Here is a 19,292-nt window from a genome sequence, read left to right as displayed (position 1 = left end):
ACGGTGCTAATCAGTTGCTATGGTAGCGTTGAATGACTGACACTTGTGCTTCTAGTATTGTATCGATGTGAGATTGGTGGAGGAGGGTGTGGTGGAGGGGAGGGAGTGGGCGGGACATTAAGTTTATGTGTTGTTGGTTGTGAGAGATTTGCGTGGTCGGACAGAGAGGGAGTCGTGTTGGGTTGTGGGAGAATTGCGAGGGCGGACATGAAGGGAGTCAAGTTAGCTAAAGTAGTGGAGGTTCTAGAATATGTTAATTTAAGATTTTTAAGAATGTAGTTATGTTTTGGATTTAGAGTTTGCAATAATTTGGGTAAACTTTCATATAATGGATTCTTGACTTCAATCAAATCATTGAGGTTTAGATTTTTGTTGTAGTATTGGTCCAAAAATATATAGATGGTTTCAAGTTCATTCATCAACTTTCCTTTGTCTACTCTTTTAATAATTGTGAGGTCTTGTTCTATCGTTGTGAAGTGATGTTCTGTTTCTTTCATATGGGAGCTCATAGCTGAAAATTTATTGTGCTTAATGGCATTATAGTGTTCTAAGTACCTAGTTTGAAAACTCCAGCCCGTTTGACCAATATAAGAGACGTTGCATTGCGTGCAGATGAGCCTGTATATGCCTGAGCCTGAGTAAATGTTTTTGCGGCCATGGCCTTAATTAAGGTACATCTCCAGCATTTGCCTGGTGTGAAAATGGGAAACCACGGAAAACCATCTTCAGGGCTGCCGACAGTGGGGTTCGAACCCACTATCTCCCGGATGCGAGCTAACAGCTGCGCGCTCCTAACCGCACGGCCAACTCGCCCGGTATTTTTACCCTTCGGTTTATTGACTTTGCTTGTATAACCTAAAACGTACGCCAAGTTGGATAATATTTTAAACACCAACATCACTGTTTTCACTCGTGTGCAATTATGTTATTTATTTCATTAATATTATGATAATTATTATAATTGAGCATTGTTAAGTTATAAGACCCCAACAGACAAGCATTGGTTTTGTGTAGAGATATACATTTGTTAAATTCATGTTGTTTTCTTTCATGATGTACACGCATATTTTTTGTTATAGAGTATTTAGCTATAGCCTAAATTTCTTTAAAAATGTAAGCTCTTCAATAAAGACATAAATAACTGTCGCATACCAAGATAAATTGGTATAATTAGAGCTGTCAATATGGTTCATAACCCCTTTGGTTTATTACCTTGACATGGATCACCCAAGGAGAATACAATAATAATGAGCATTAATTAATGCACTGTTTATTATTTTCATATTCCAAGATGTAATTGAAGCATTTAATTAAAGCATCATACATTAAAATTTAAAATTTTACCGCTAGAAGAGCTAACATGGAAAAGTGATTGAAAATTCTAACAAATTCAACTTACGTTAAAATGAACATCAAAAAAATAAACTGTAGACTTTTCCTATATATCACCAGCATTTCGCCGGCTCGCCAAAATCCATTTCTCCCTAGTTTTAGCGTCTTTGGAACATTTATAAACAATTTGTTTGGGATGGTATGCGATATGCTATTGCACATTGGAACTATACACCATTTATAAGTTTTCTGCCTCACCGTCTGTGCAGGATTCATTTTAAGTCTAAAATATACCACTCAGATTATTATCCAATGTATAGACCTTGAATTTAACTATACCAGACACTAACATAAAGTAGAAATACACAAAGTGTATCCTTCTTCTCGCAGCACACTGTGTGTTATTTCTTCTGCTAATTCAGTCAACCTGTACGACGACGTCAGACCAGTAAGATTGCGTACTTGCGTCACGTGACATTTTCGTACCTTAATTTAGATTTTTATCATGTTTGGAGTTATTATTTGTACATTCTGATCACATTTTTGAATTCTGCATGAAATTTTGAATCAGATTAGCATATTTTTAATTAAAACCCCAGATCATGCATGTTCCCTATTGGTATGATATACTGTTTATATAATGTTAATTTCGTTCCCTTGGATACTTTGTCATCCCATAAAAGCTCTCTGACTTGACGATAAAATGTTGTACCTTTACTTAGTCTGTTATTAATTTCAGGGTTGATTTCATTACTTCCATTAATAATGCCACCCAGATATGTAAACTGTTCTACATTCTCTAACTGTTCTCCGTCTATGTTCACTTGGCTTCCCTTTTTCTCTTTTCCACAGTGCATGACTACAGATTTCTTTTTACTAATTACCATTCCAAACTCCTTCAGATTTTCATTCCAAATGTCCAGTCTCCTTTTACATCCTTTTCTCCCTTTCCCCAAATCACCACATCATCTGCAAATACCAAAGCATTCACTTCATCACTACTGATACTCTGTTTTACACATTTTATGATTTCATCCATCAATATAATAAATAATAATGGTGACAGTGCACTTCCTTGCTTGAGACCTTTTTTTTTTTGTATAAAATGTTTCAGAGCCACCACTCCTACTTGTACACTGCTTTTACTCTCCTGATACTACATTTTTATCTTGTTAATTAATTATTTTGGTACATTCCTTTTCAGTAGGCATTCCCATACATGTTTCCTTTTAACTGTATCATAATCTTTTTCCAAATCCAAAAATACAAAGATGATTTTGTTTTTCCTTTCCAGATGTTTTTCCATTATCGTTCACACTATAAATATCAAGCCTATTGTTGATCTATTCGGTCTAAAGCCATATTGTTCTTCTTCTAACTGTATTTCTATTATATCCCTCAGTATTTTGTCTATGACTTTTTCCATTATTTTTATCCCATGTGATAATAAGGTTATTCCTCTAAAATTTTCACATTTCTTCCAATTTCCTTCTTTGAACAGTGGTACAATGCTTCCTTGTTGCCAATCTTCAGGTATCCTTTCATCCTTCCGTATGGCATTGAGGGCTCTGCATAGCCACTGTAGTCCAATGCTCCCTGCTGCCTTAATCATATCAGGATTGAATTTGTCTTTTCCAGTTGCTTTACCTTTGGTCATTGCTTTCACTGCCCTTTCAAGTTCCAACCATGTTATCAGGTTGTCTTCTTTTTCTCCATCTATTATTTCCATTTTCTTATCTCCTTCTTCCTCCAAGCAGTCATCCTCCTTATAAAGTTTTTCAAAATACTTTGCCATCACCTTCTGAAGACCCTTTTTGACATGTACTATGGATCCATCTTCTCTCTATAATGCCTTAATTTTTTCTTGATTTATTCTTTTCAATTTTATTACTCTGTATAATAGTTTCCGATTTCCTTGACTGTCTTGCTCAATTTTGTTGGTAAACTCTCCCCAACATTTCTCCTTTTCTTCCTTGATACTCCTCTTTACTTGTAGTTTCAATCTTTTGTATTCCACATATAACCTTTCTATCTTATTTTCATCCCTCTGATACATTTTTTTTTCTTTCCCTTATCCAATTTTTTCTTCATGTTCCTTTCCTTTAATTCCTTTTTTTATTTTGTCTGTCCACCACCAATCTCCTTTCCCTTAACCTTTGCTTTTGTTTTCCCGCATACCTCAATTGCTGCTTCTACAAATGTCTGTCTTAAATTGTCCCACTCTTCTTCTCTACTTTGTATTTCCATGTTAGGCAACGTCCTTTTAATACAATCTTGACATACAGGGATGCTGTAGTAGAAACAGCAAGGGGATGCCTAGGAACAACTGTGTGTAAAGATGGGAAAAGGCGAACATCTTGGTGGAATGATGAAGTGAGAGCAGCCTGTAAACGTAAAAAGAAGGCTTATCAGAAATGGCTCCAAACAAGGGCCGAGGCAGACAGGGATTTGTACGTAGATGAAAGAAACAGAGCGAAACAAATAGTTGTTGAATCCAAAAAGAAGTCATGGGAAGATTTTGGTAATAACCTGGAAAGGCTAGGTCAAGCAGCAGGGAAACCTTTCTGGACAGTAATAAAGAATCTTAGGAAGGGAGGGAAAAAGGAAATGAACAGTGTTTTGAGTAATTCAGGTGAACTCATAACAGATCCCAGGGAATCACTGGAGAGTTGGAGGGAATATTTTGAACATCTTCTCAATGTAAAAGGAAATCATCATGGTGGTGTTGCAAACAGTCAAGCTCATGGGGAGGAGGAAAAGGATGTTGGTGAAATTATGCTTGAGGAAGTGGAAAGGATAGTAAATAAACTCCATTGTCATAAGGCAGCAGGAATAGATGAAATTAGACCTGAAATGGTGAAGTATAGTGGGAAGGCAGGGATGAAATGGCTCCATAGAGTAGTAAAATTAGCGTGGAGTGTTGGTAAGGTACCTTCAGATTGGACAAAAGCAGTAATTGCACCTATCTATAAGCAAGGGAACAGGAAGGATTGCAACAACTATCGAGGTATCTCATTGATTAGTATACCAGGCAAAGTATTCACAGGCATCTTGGAAGGGAGGGTGCGATCAGTAGTTGAGAGGAAGTTGGATGAAAACCAGTGTGGTTTCAGACCACAGAGAGGCTGTCAGGATCAGATTTTCAGTATGCGCCAGGTAATTGAAAAATGCTACGAGAGGAATAGGCAGTTGTGTTTATGTTTCGTAGATCTAGAGAAAGCATATGACAGGGTACCGAGGGAAAAGATGTTCACTGTACTGGGGGACTATGGAATTAAAGGTAGATTATTAAAATCAATCAAAGGCATTTATGTTGACAATTGGGCTTCAGTGAGAATTGATGGTAGAATGAGTTCTTGGTTCAGGGTACTTACAGAAATTAGACAAGGCTGTAATCTTTCACCTTTGCTGTTTGTAGTTTACATGGATCATATGCTGAAAGGTATAAAATGGCAGGGAGGGATTCAGTTAGGTGGAAATGTAGTAAGCAGCCTGGCCTATGCTGACGACTTGGTCTTAATGGGAGACTGTGCCGAAAACCTGCAGTCTAACATCTTAGAACTTAAAAATAGGTGCAATGAGTATGGTATGAAAATTAGCCTCTCGAAGACTAAATTGATGTCAGTAGGTAAGAAATCCAACAGAATTGAATGTCAGATTGGTGATACAAAGCTAGAACAGGTCGATAATTTCAAGTATTTAGGTTGTGTGTTTTCCCAGGATGCTAATATAGTAAGTGAGATTGAATCAAGGTGTAGTAAAGCTAATGCAGTGAGCTCGCAGTTGCGATCAGCAGTATTCTGTAAGAAGGAAGTCAGCTCCCAGACAAAACTATCTTTACATCGGTCTGTTTTCAGACCAACTTTGCTTTATGGGAGCGAAAGCTGGGTGGACTCAGGATATCTTATTCATAAGTTAGAAGTAACAGACATGAAAGTAGCAAGAATGATTGCTGGTAAAAGCAGGTGGGAACAATGGCAGGAGGGAACTCGGAATGAGGAGATAAAGGCTAATTTAGGAATGAACTCGATGGATGAAGCTGTACGCATAAACCGGCTTCGGTGGTGGGGTCATGTGAGGCGAATGGAGGAGAATAGGTTACCTAGGAGAATAATGGACTCTGTTATGGAGGGTAAGAGAAGTAGAGGGAGACCAAGATGACGATGGTCAGACTCTGTTTCTAACGATTTAAAGATAAGAGGTATAGAACTAAATGAGGCCACAACACTAGTTGCAAATCGAGGATTGTGGCGACGTTTAGTAAATTCTCAGAGGCTTGCAGACTGAACGCTGAAAGGCATAACAGTCTATAATGATAATGTATGTATGTATGTATGACATGCCATTCTTTTATCCTCCTCCTCCAATTCCTAAATCTTGTTCTTTGGTTTCTTCTTCAATACAATTTTAGGGATTTTTACTTGGTTTAATTCCACAATTAATCATCTATGATCACCTTCCATACTTTCACTAGGGATTGTCTTCGTATTCATGACGTATCTTCCCCATTCTCGGTCTGTTATTATAAAATCAATGAGTATTCCATACTGCCCATCCCAACTATATCGGTTGATCTTATGGCTATTCCTCTTCATAAACCATGTGTTCTTTATTATCAAGTTATTTCTGATACAAAAGTCCAACAGTTCCTCCCCATCTTAATTTCTATCATCATACCCATGTATGCCCAGAACATTCTCATATCCCATTCTATCAGTTCCCACATGAGCATTCAGATCTCCTATTATCATGATCCCATCTTTATGTGTGTGTCTATACGTATTATAAAGAGGAGTATGTCAAGACAAATACAAAGACCCAGTCCCCAAGTCAAAGGAATTAAACAGTCACAATTGAAATCCTCGACCTGACTGGTAATCGAACCCAGGACCATCTTAACCGAATGCCTCAACACTGGCCAGTCAGCCAAGAAGTCAGACACAAAACTTATGTACCTAACTTGCATATGTTTCTAGCAATGTTGATAGTGAGGTGTTAAAGTAATTCTGTAAAAATTGTTTAAATCTGTACTTTCAGTGACTATATGAAACATAAAGGAAATATACCTTTGACATTACATTTCGCATCATAATACTGCTGCATGTGAAGCTGAATGCTGTCAATCACCTCTCCCCAGGGCCCTGCGACACGAGGGCACAACAGGACATTCTCTTTATTTCCCCATTCCCAGCCATCAACAAATGCATATTCTTCCTATAAAAATAAGAGCAAATAAAAATCAGTTTGTAATCAAACCAGGTATGGAATTTGGAAAGGATATAGGAACATACACAATAAAGGAAAATATGCCAAGGAAGAACACCATGCAGGTCAATAAGCAGAGGGAAGAACATAAGAAAATAAAAGAAGACAGAGATAAATGCAGAACATACAGTAATAGATAATATACATTCCTCACCATCTCTCTGCTCCATTATCACAATAGTTAAAACTGAGAGGTGAACCGAACCAGACTTTTCACACTGTTTACCATTATACTTTTATCTGCTGTTGATCTCACAACAATGTCAAAGTCTTTTTTCATTATCCTTTTATCCAATTACTTTTACATATGCTTACTAACTACTTCTGCCTTCTGAATATCCTCACATATATACTCCCCTTGTTCATTAATGATTCCTCAAAAGTCCTTCCTGGAACCTGTTTCTACCTTAAAGTACCTGTACATACCCATCAATTTTCCCCTAAAATTCATATGACTGCCATGTTATCCTTAGCTGACTTCTTTGCTAAATTCAAATTCTTAGCAAGTTCCTTCAATTTCTCCTCACTTCCACGACCATTCCTAACTTTCTTTCCAGCCTGGACTTCCTCCTTAATCTCTTTATTTTTCTGTTATAATTTAGTGGTTCTTTTCCATTCCTTACCATGAATGGGTGCATACCTGTTTCCACACTCCTCAACAACTGCTTTAAACTCCTTCCAAAGGCTGTTTATATTTACCATTATTTACTGATCATAATTACTTTTTTGAAACTCCTTCATAGCTGTTTTATCTTCCCTATGGTACTGACTAATATTCCTACTTATACAACCTTATATTCTGTCACATTTATTTTTAACTACAACAAAAATAGCTTCATGATCATTTATACTGTCTTTCACCTCACTTTCTCTACAGAGCTCATCTGGTTTTATCAGCACATTTAGAATATTCTTCCCTGGTTCTATCACTTTCCAATTCATCTGTCCTTCCCAGATTAACTTATTACTAGAGCCTGGATGTTCATGCACTATCAAATCTCAAAATATGCATGAATTCATGCACTATCATATAGCAAAACATGCACGATAAACTGGAAAATATGCACTATCAAAATTCAGTTCCTTTTGAAACAATGTACAACTAATTTCTCCAAATTGTCTTGATTTAAGTTCATCCGTTTATCTGTCAGCACATTCTTAAGTACACAAAATAATTTTTCTGTGTCGTAAGAAGTGGCAGGTACATACTTAAATGAAGACTTTGGGGACAAAGTGAGGTCAAATTGTACGTCTTTTACATTTCCACCTCAATACGTCTTATATAAGCTTGACGATTTCAAAATCAGGATTTGAATGGATCACTTTGTTCAACTTATATCTCACTGCCACAGCTACTTCTCCATGCGATAATTGCAGGCACATTTGAATATCCTCAATAACTGGTAACAATTGCCTGCTGTGATAACAAAGTGATGAGTGAGAGTTCAGGGTAGGAAGATCCAAGATAACAACGGAAGAGGGTTCAGTGCAAAAGCAAGGTTTGTAAGCTGCTAGCTGAGTAATGCGGTGTCACAGAAGTGAGATACAAGTTTCGTTTTGGTTGTCTAACATGGACAAAGAAATGAGCCGTCAATGAGTAATACACAATTGACGGTTCGATTTATAACAGTGTATAACTGGGATAGGTTATTCCTAAGAATTACAGAGATCAATGTGGTGCCTTCTGGCTTACGTCAATGTTTACTCAAGCAACAGATAAGAAAGTGTTTGGTTAATAGGATTATAGGACCTCTACCTTATGTACTAAATTTGGTTGTCACATAGGATGCCAGGAATACATTCTCTGCGTCTCTCAGCTATAGACATACTGTATAATGTGCAAAAAAGGGTCCCAAATTCTGCAAACCAACATTCATGAAAGGCACTATCATGCAAGTTAACGTTATATATGTGCCAAAGTCACAAGGAAATCATATTATGCAATATTAAACGTAAAAATTTGCTATTAAATCCAAAATCTTCAAAATATGCATTATGCATGAATTTTCTCCTAAAAGGGCCAAAACATGCAAACATGCAGGGAAAAAGAATGGTTATTTGGAATCGTTAAGCAATAAAACGAATATTTGCAAAGTTTGAGAAATGTAACCAACTTATTTAAAAACATGCATTTGCATGGAAATCTGAGCTCTACTTATTACCATTTCTTGGTCATCCTTTCTGTCATTTGCATTACCTTCCCAGTGAACATTAGATAAACTGAAATCATTGCATAAAACTATTTTCATGTTTTTTACCCGTATTAAATTCAATATATAATGAATTAGGTGGAAAATAAAATAAGAATTGTAACAATTAAATTGAAATCACCCACTATAATCATGTTCCTTTCTGTGTTGTTCTCCACATAGCTGACAATGTATAAAATAAGAGTTTTGTCTGTACATTGCTCAGAATTTAAAAAGAATGGTATTTCCGTATTAGTCTTGTCCACAGTAACAAGGAAATACACTTTTTAATTTTCCATAATTTCTGTCTGTATGTACACGCATCACAAGAAAACAGCTGAAGAGAATTTAATGAAAATCAGTATGTAAAGTCAGAGAATAAGTGACTAGAATCTAGGTTATAAATCATTTCATTCACATTGAGAGAAATGATAGTTATGGGGAAGGCCTAAAATTTAATTCTAAAGTTATAAGAAACTAGCTGATGTACTCGTGCTTTGCTACGGAATTCTAGTATACACATTGTGAGCAAGATTGTATTAAATTGCATAGCTCTTAACGTTACCCTAGAAATGCGACGAGGAAGTCACCAAATATCTTTTCTCATACCATCAGTCACAATCAGGTTGGGGAGTTTTCATTATAATGGTAGACACTCACTCTCCACCTGCCTTTTTACATCCTCAGAAAGACTTTCTTAGAAGTTTTCCCAACTGAAATGAACATACATTACAATGATGTCAGAAGGAATGACGCAGACATCCGTGATCCGTGAACACTCTTAGCTTTCTATCGGTGGGGGGGTTCAAATAGTGGATAGTCCCAGAGCAAAAACTATGCCCGTTTACTTATCTGTTTCCTGGGAGTACCCGATGAGGCGGAAAATCTCAATTCACTACACTGGCGGGGGAAACACTATCTGACGTGGAGGCAGTTTTTCCTCCAAGCCAGAGGAGAAACCACATCTTTGCTGCTAATTTGAAATAAAATGAATACAGTATAGATTTAATAAAAGTGAAAAGGACGAAGCTTTTCTTAAGAAACGGCTCTTTTCAGGCTTGAATTTTGAGTTATTTAGTGAATTGTGGTACTATAATTTGGAATAGGCCTAAATTGTAATTCTAGACCAGTTCATACTACTACTACTATGAAGTGGGCCTCTGTTTTAAGTGTGCACACTGTTCATTCAAAACAATGTGTCAGAGTAGGTATCGGATAGCTGGAATACTATGATGAACCAGTGTGTTATGTACCAGCTGTATCAGAAAATGTATGAACCAGAGGAATGGCATGCTAAAGAAGAAAGTTATCTAACTCCCCAGCTATTTTCCACCAATATTCAGTCAGGCTGTTATACTCGGTACGCAGCAGTAATCCCATTTTTCGGAGTTGAGTGTCAGCATAAGAGACAAAGAACATCACATCAAACAACGGTCAATGTAATGTTATTGTTGATCAATATTATGCAATTTCGATATTGCAGGCCTTCATATTTAATTTTCTTCCGGCTCTGAAATAACACTCTTATCATAGTCAGTACCATTGATGGTTTCTGATAAAGCACAATGGAGCAATGAACCCTCATTTTATATCAAATTGTAATTAACTACTTAATTTTCACAACTCCCTTATCGATCTCGAAGCTCTTGCTAAGCTCATCTAACCATAATATACTCAAACTAACTATTAATTAATGCGAGCTGCGCAAATTCCGTGACTGGATACTCGTCTAAAATGCACCTCCTTGCAAAGCGAGCTCTCCGTCTGCATCTAGGCAAAGGGAGTGGTGAGGTGCGGGGGGACGTCGGCCAGTATGAAGATACGGCCAGGATATCATAGAAACTGATATCTGTGCTACAAGCATGCACAGTATACTACTCTCTCACCGTTGCCTTAGTGATTAGTAAGGCAACGCTCTTGCAAGTCATGTTGGGATGCGGTTAGAAAACTACTATGTACCTGCCATCTGCTGCCCTTACAGGAATTTAACTAGAGCACATGTCTGCATATAGGTAGCGCTAGTGCTCTGTGCTACCTAAAGTCACATTAATCTGCTAAATATTTTCTCGTAAATGTATCATTACTTAACTAAACATCTATCCATTTGCTTTCTTTGTAGTAATTACATTTTTGGAGGGAAAACTTTAAAAACATTGAGCCAAAGCGGATCAGTGGAAGCTCTTGTCTAGGTGACATGAGTTATTAACATTTCTTTTTTGCTATTTGCTTTACGTCGCACCGACACAGACAGGTCTTATGGCAACGATGGGATATGAAAGGCCTAGGAATGGGAAGGAAGTGGCCGTGGCCTTAATTAAGGTACAGCCCCAGCATTTGCCTGGTGTGAAAATGGGAAACCATGGAAAACCATCTTCAGGGCTGCCGACAGTGCGGTTCGAACCCACTATCTCCCGGATGCAAGCTCAGAGCTGCGCGCCCCTAACTGCACGGCCAACTCGCCCGGTGTTATAACATTTAGTTGCTAACATTGTCGACAGTGTGAATACACATCCTCATGTTTTTTAAGTGATATAAGTGTCTACAAAAGTTTGTTGAACCCCGGTGATGAAAGACATGATTCTCCACTGGTCAGTACGGTAAAACTGAATAAAACATAAATGATCGGAAATAGTATTCTCTATAACTTTTGTTATGTAGTATGTTTCGATAGGACCAATAACATAGGTATTTAAAAATTAAATTTTAGGTGCCTTCCCCCAAAACTACCATTTCAGCCAGGGTGAATAAAATTGTTTATAGCTTAAACTGTAGTTTCTCATTTTCTGACTCTATACAGTTGAATCTGACTTATACGTATATCAAGGGGAAGAGAAAAAACTACTTGTAACTCAGAATTACTTAGAAATCAGACTTATGCAATACATTACATATTTACTGAAAAACCAGTGGAATAGACCTACATGTGTAAATCGTTGCAAATAATAAATACATTAAGACAGAAAATATTATTTTGAACTTGGCCCAGCCTTAAAGAAATCAGATAGTTTGGCTTGTTTCACTTTTCTTGCATTAAGAGGATAAACCTCCTTTAGCAAACTTGGTCATGCATTCAAAGCATTTTCACTACAACTTTTCGCACTGATGTAACGCCTACACACTTCGATTGCACCTAACACTTCACTCAGTTCAGGTGTCAAGATTCAAGTCGTTATCTCCATCTGCAATGTCACTATCGTTTGTAGCTGGTCCATCAACGCCGCGTTGTTGGCATACATCAGCAATAATCTCTTCGTCCAGTAGTTCTCCACATACAGCCAGACTATCATCGAAATGCACAAAAGTATCGAATTCTATTTTTTATACACCCTCCGATAGCGTTAGCTCATTCCCAGACAAAACTTCGTCCCCATAATCATAATTAGAGGCAGCCTCTTCTCGTAAGACACCAGCTTTGCGGAAACAGTAGCTTATTGTGAAGGATGACACCTGCTTCCAGGCAGCCGAAATAAAGTCCATGGCTTGTAGCAAATAAATGGAGAGAGGTTCATTTCCTGCATCACTCAGTGTTATTGAATGTTGAACCAACATTTTTCTATAATGCACTTTGAAATTTGCAGTGATGCCCAAATCAAGCGGTTGTAGAACACTGGTACAGTTAGGAGGGGAAAATTCCAATCGGACATTCTCCAGAACAATTTGAGGTACATGTGCTGCACATCGAAACATAAGAAGGATCTTCTTCTGTTTCTTTTTCATTTTAATGTCCAGTTTTTTCAACCACTGTTCCATTAGATTCATATTCCTTAGGTTTTGTTTTCGCACCCTTAAAACACCTCAGATTCTTCGATTTTCCCATCACAAGTGGAGGAAGTTTGTCAGATCCATCTGCATTGGTGACGAGAAGTACTGTTACACAAATTTTACTATTCTTCCCTTCATGGCATGAGTCACCTTTTTCAGCTAATGTTTTATGAGGAAGGAGATTGTAGAACAGACCGGTCTCATCACAGTTGTAGGCTGATAATCACTTACGATACCCGGCAGAACCTCTTCTTTCCAGTGTTGCACCGTGACGTCGTCAACAGCTTTTGAGTCACCACAAATTGTTCTCCCTGTGATTCCATGGCGATCTTTAAATCCTTGCAGCCATCCTGATGAAGCCTTGAAAGCAGCAGCGATACTCATCATTTTAGCTAAATCTATTGCCTTTGCCTTCAGCATGTCGCCACTAATTGGTAGAGCTGAAGCCCGCTTTTGCTGGAACCATGTGAAAAGTGCTTTCTCCAAATCTACATACCATCCTTCTTGCTGACAGCTGTACTTTGCTAATTTTGAACCCAGTTTTAAGAACTCATCCAAAATAGCATTTATTTTACTGATGACTGTATATAGCGTGGTATAAGCAATCCCTAAGTCTGGAGCGATTTCAGTTTTTGTTTTGTGTGTATTGTTATTGTTGTTGTTGTTGTTGTTGTTTGAGTCATCGGTCCATAGACTGGTTTGATGCAGCCCTCCAAGCCACCCTATCCTGTGCTAACCTTTTCATTTCTATGTAACTATTGCATCCTACATCTGCTCTAATCTGCTTGTCATATTCATACCTTGGTCTACCCCTACCATTCTTACCACCTACACTTCCTTCAAAAACCAACTGAACAAGTCCTGGGCGTCTTAAGATGTGTCCTATCATTCTATCTCTTCTTCTCGTCAAATTTAGCCAAATCGATCTCCTCTCACCAATTCGAATCAGTATCTCTTCATTCGTGATCCGATCTATCCATCTCACCTTCAGCATTCTTCTGTAACACCACATTTCAAAAGCTTCTATTCTCTTTCTTTCTGAGCTAGTTATCGTCCATGTTTCACTTCCATACAATGCCACGTTCCACACAAAAGTATTCAAAAACATCTTTCTAATTCTTATATCAATGTTTGAAGTGAGCAAATTTCTTTTCTTAAGAAAGCTCTTCCTTGCTTGTGCTAATCTGCATTTTATGTCCTCCTTACTTCTGCCATCGTTAGTTACCCAAGTAACAATATTCATTTACTTCCTTTATAACTTCATTTCCTAATTTAATATTTCCTGCATCACCTACCTTCGTTCGACTGCACTCCATTACCTTTGTTTTGGACTTATTTATTTTCATCTTGTACTCCTTACCCAAGACTTCATCCATACCATTCAGCAGCTTCTCAAGATCTCCTGCAGTCTCAGATAAAATAACATCATCATCAGCAAATCTCAAGGTTTTAATTTCCTCTCCTTGGATTGTGATTCCCTTTCCAAATTTCTCTTTGATTTCCTTCACTGCCTGTTCTATCTAAACATTGAAAAGGAGGGGAGACAAACTGCAGCCTTGTCTCACGCCTTTCTGGATTGCTCCTTCTTTTTGAAAGCCTTGTGTGTATTAGTGTCCACTTTTCGTATAGCTTTTCCCTTTTTATGTTCTCCATGGCTAATCAAAAGCAACTGAATGACAAAGCTACTGTTCAACAGTAAACACCAGATACCGGCATCATGGACATTTTATTCTCCGTTGTTTCCACAAAAGAAATTCTCATATTCAAACAAATTTACTGTATTTTCTTTTGTTTCCGCACTGAAACCACCCATTTTGCTTATAATGTAGCTTAATCTTTGGCGGCGTGTTAAAAACGACGAAGGTAGAGGAGGAGCGAAGGGGACTCGTCTTTGTTAAGCCACCAGTAAGTAAAGGTCAACAATGTTACTCGGCGAAACTCACTGTTCTGTTTCAGCACCGAAACCTGATCGCTCTACTTCCACCTATGCCGACAAAGATGAAACTTCGTAAATACAGTAGTTTCTATTTAAAAAGCACATTCTCATTACAATTACGCAAAACTCAGTTATATCTCTCTGACACTTAATACGTATAACAGCGAATTACGTATAAACGGATTACATATAAATAAGGTTTAATTAACACGCTTTTAAATTATATTTTGCCGGGACCTAAAGGAAATTACGTATACTGATTTTCATTAAATTCTGTTTACCTATTTTCTCGTGGCTCGGCACTGATATGGACATAGAAACAAAAATACAAATTCAGGGATATCTATGTTACCATAGCTGGTACAGTAAAAATGTATAAGACATAAATGATAAGAAAATTAATTCTATATAACTTTAGTTATGTATTTTATTGATATGACCACTAATAATATAAATATTTGAGAATAAAATTTTAGGCCTTCCCCTAAACTACTATTTCACTCAGCGTGAATAAAATGATTTATAGTTTAGATTGTAGTGGCTCATCCCCCGACTTTATATACCGATTTTTATTAAATTCTCTTCAGCCGTTTTCTCGTGATGCGTGTACATACATACATACAGACAGACAGACAGAAATTACAGAAAAGTGAAAACTCCATTTCCTTGTTACTGTGGACATGACCAATAAAGAAATACCATTCTTTTCAAATTCTGAGCAATGTACAGACAAAACTCTTATTTAATATATTATATAGATGTTGTATAATAAAATAAATATATTATAAAACTAGCTGATGTACCCATACCTCACTACGGGATTCTCAGAAAGACTGATTTTGGGGCTTTCCTAACTGAAGTCAACATGGGTCATTATAGAAACGTCAGTAGGAAAGTAGCGATTAAAAGCAATGTCATCATATAAAATACTCAATTAAATGAAAAACCGCACATTTCTCACTTTTAACAAATAGCACTACGGTGCCGATCTAACAGTCCAAATTTCCAGAACTGGAATGACCAGGCCACAGACAGCCATGAACACTCATCTGCCATTATTCCTTTAAATCTGCACACTGCTCATTCCAATCAGTGCCTCAGAGTGGAGATTGAATAGCTCAAATGCTATGATGAACCAGTGTGTTATGTACCAGTAGTATCAGAAAATTTATGAACCAGAGGAATGGAATGCTAAAGAAGAAAGTTATCTAACTCCCCAGCTATTTCCCACCAATATTCAGGCAGACTGTTACACTCGGTACGACCGGGGAAGTTGGCCGTGTGGTTAGGGGCACGCAGCTTTGAGCTTGCAATCCGGAGATAGTGGATTCGAACCCCACTGTCGGCAGCCCTGAAGATGGTATTCCGTGGTTTCCCATTTTCACACCTGGAAAATGCTGGACTGCCAAGGCCGCTTCCTTCACACTCCTAGCCCTTTCTTAGCCCATCGTCGCCATAAGACCTATCTGTGTCGGTGCGACTTAAGGCAAATTTTAAAAAAAATACTCAGTACGCAGCAGTAATCCTATCTATCAGAGATGAGTGGCAACAGAAATCACAAAGCACATCACAACAAACAATGGTCAATGTAATGTTATTGGTGATAAATTTTATGAGCTTTCTATATTGTGGGCCTTCACATTTAGTTTTCTTTCGACTCTGTGGTATTAGGGCATCTTATAAAATTATTTATAGCGTAGACTGTAGTTCCTTATTCACCGACTTTACATATCGATTTTCATTAAATCCTGTTTCCCATTTTCTCGTGACTCGGCGCTGATATGGATTTAGTAACAAAAATCAAAATTTATGAATATCTCTGTGATCATAGCTGGTACGGTAACAATGTATAAGTCATAAATGATCAGAAATTTAATACTAACTTATATAACTTTAGTTATGTAGTATTTATCGATACGACCACTAATAACATAATTATTTGGGAATTAAATTTTTGGCCTTCCCCTAAACTACCATTTCACTTAGCATGAATAAAATCATTTATGGCCTAAATTACAGCGACTTATTCTCCGACTTTGCATACCAATTTTCATTAAGATAGGTCCACTAAATAACATAAATATTTGGGAATTCCATTTTAGGCCTTCCCCTAAACTATTTTTTGTCAGTGTAAATTCAATTATTTATGGCCTAGATTGTAGCGACTTATTCTCCGACTTCACCTGCCGAGTTTCGTTAAGATACGACTATTAATAATAAATATTTGAGAATTAAATTTTAGACCTTTCCCTAAACTACCGTTTCACTCGGTGTGAATCAAATTATTTATGGCCTAGATTGTAGCGACTTATTCCCTGACTTTGCATGCTGATTTTCATTAAGGTACAACCATTAATAACGTAAATACTGGAGAATTAAAATTTAAGCCTTCCCCTAAACTACCATTTCAGTGAGCGTTAACAAAATTATTTATGGCCTAGATTGTAGCGACTTACTCCCCGACTTTGCATACTGATTTTCATTAAATTCTCTTCAGCCGTTTTCTCATGATGCATATACATACAGACAGACAGACAGAAATTACGGAAAAGCAAAAAGTGCATTTCCTTGTTACTGTGGAGACGACTGATACGGAAATACCATCCTTTTTAAATTCTGAGCAATGTACAGACAAAACTCTTATATTATATATATAGATGTATTTGTATAATATTTTCTGCGTATCTTGTTTGCCTTTGTATTTAATAAACAATTTCATAAACAAATGATTTTTTATCTATGTATTTTGATTCATGTTAGGTTTATGGCTCTATAAGAACTTCAAATATTCAAAATCTTACCAAATATTACCTGTTACACAGAAAATATAATAATTATTATAAATTGGAGTAGTCAAATGTACAAAGGGTTAGTAATAATGTGTGGTGAAAGAGGGTTAGTGTTCTAGTCATGTTTACATTACGTTTCTAAACTAGGAAATAGTTTTGGCCTTCGCTGGCCTTCATCAGCCTTAAAGCAAAACTGTACAAACACATCTATATATATAAAATAAGAGTTTTGTCTGTACATTGCTCAGAATTTGAAAAGAATGGTATTTCTGTATTGGTCATGTCCACAGTAACAAGGAAATGCACTTTTTACTTTTCCGTAATTTCTGTCTGTATGTCTGTCTGCATGTATGTATGTACACGCATTACTAGAAAACGGCTAAAGAGAATTTAATGAAACTCGGTATGCAAAGTCGGGGAATAAGTCGCTACAATCTAAGTCATAAATAATTTTATTCACGCTAACAGAAATGGTAGTTTAAGGGAAGCCCTAAAATTTAATTTTCAAATATTTATGTTATTAGTGGTCCTATCTTAATAAAAATTGGTATGCAAAGTCGGGGAATAAGTCGCTACAATCTAGGCTATAAATAATTTTATTTATGCTGAATGAAATGGTAGTTAAGGGGAAGGCCTAAAATCTAATTCTCAAATATTTATGTTATTAGTGGTCGTGTCGATAAACACTACATACCAAAGTTATATAGAATTAAATTTCCAACCATATGTCTTTTACATTTTTACTGTACCGGCTATGATAACACTGATATTCCCCCTCGTGTGTGCTTCTACAATTGTAGGGGGCTAACCTTGGTTACCCTCTTCAATTGAAGATCCTCTTCGTGGTGAGGGGGACTAGTAGCTCCTTTCTTGCGATGCCGAATGGAGCCCTATTGGGTAACCGTTCGGCATACAAGGAGGAGGAAGCTAAAGCACCGCCCAACCCTAAGGTGTAACGCGACCCGTGCCGATGGGGTGCATGGCACATGGGAGATGTGTCTTGGACGGAGCCTTCGAGATACTTGGCGCCCTCTCGAAGTAAGTAGCCTTACCCAGGTATGCGGGGCTCTGCCTGGGCGGACATATATTTCCCTAGCTACTCGTGGGATTTGTATGAATACGGTAGCCATCCATAAACCGGAGAGCCCTTCTGGGGCCTCCGAGAGAAACACTACAACAACGACCGAAGGGGACTCTTCGGAGATACCCTCGGATAGTTCATCTTCGACAGTTAGAGGGCTCACTCAAGAGGTGGGCAATCTACAGGTCCAGAAGAAGAAGAAGAAGAAACAGCGCTCTGGCGCTGAAAAGAGGAGATACAAGAAGGCCGTAAAGGCCCGGGAGCAGGCCAAAGAGGGCCTGACTCTTGGGGCTGAGGGGACCTACTATCACAACAGCGACAACAGTGGAGGGATCCAATGGGCACAAGAGGCGGGACCCTGAAAAGGGCTCTGCTTCTAGGGCACAGAGGACCCCACCCACTAAGATGCCAGCGGGGAAACGACTTCTGTCGGGGGCAACCCCAGAAGAAGACCGGCAGACCCGCAAGAGACCCAAGGTGGAGTACGCCAGGATAGCCAAAGCTGGGATCAGGATGGCCATAGTACCTGTGGGATATCCTGACCAGCAGCTATCCGAGAAACAGGTGGAAGCTGTGGAAGAGGCTATCACCAATCTGATATTAGATGGATGGCTTTTCCGGCGTTTGCTCTATTAACCAGCGTTTCGTCTTAGGTCTGACACTAGACTCTTCAGAGTGGGATGTGTCAGACCCTACCCACTGACGCTGGGGTGTATGCAGGTGAACTTATCAGAAGCTTATTTATGAAGCACAGTCTGATAACTGCATACGGGAGATAAAACTCCACAATGGAATTAATGCCCGTCTAGCATTTCCAAATGGAAATTCTAAGTTCCCATGGAGGGAATTAGATTCTTTTCCACCAATAGAGCAGGGGCCCATTAAGCCTCAGTTCCTGGACTGCTATCTGTCGAGGGGTGCGGCCGTCATCATAGCAG

General features: G+C 38.0%; 2 protein-coding genes across 3 annotated transcripts in view; both read right to left on the bottom strand.

Moving 5' to 3' along the window:
• Positions 1 to 6,506, bottom strand: part of LOC136881032 (uncharacterized) — an 88,189-nt gene extending 81,683 nt beyond the window's left edge. For both annotated transcript variants that reach the window (XM_067153630.2, XM_067153631.2), the window contains exon 1: positions 6,399 to 6,506. In XM_067153630.2, coding sequence (XP_067009731.1) covers positions 6,399 to 6,435 — 37 coding nt within the window. In that variant the 5' untranslated portion in view covers positions 6,436 to 6,506. The remainder of the gene's footprint in view (positions 1 to 6,398) is intronic.
• LOC136880883 (snRNA-activating protein complex subunit 1) overlaps positions 6,452 to 19,292 on the bottom strand; it is a 64,077-nt gene continuing 51,236 nt past the window's right edge. Inside the window, exons 4-5 of the mRNA XM_067153416.2 lie at positions 6,525 to 6,546; positions 6,452 to 6,459 (exon numbers count right to left, since the gene is read on the bottom strand). Of these exons, the coding sequence (XP_067009517.1) occupies positions 6,452 to 6,459; positions 6,525 to 6,546 (30 nt within the window). The remainder of the gene's footprint in view (positions 6,460 to 6,524; positions 6,547 to 19,292) is intronic.

This window comes from Anabrus simplex, chromosome 9 (assembly GCF_040414725.1).
Source record: "Anabrus simplex isolate iqAnaSimp1 chromosome 9, ASM4041472v1, whole genome shotgun sequence".
Classification (NCBI taxonomy): Eukaryota; Metazoa; Arthropoda; class Insecta; order Orthoptera; family Tettigoniidae; genus Anabrus; species Anabrus simplex.
The sequence above is the reverse complement of the archived record's forward strand: the minus strand, read 5'-3'. Positions and strand labels throughout refer to the sequence as shown.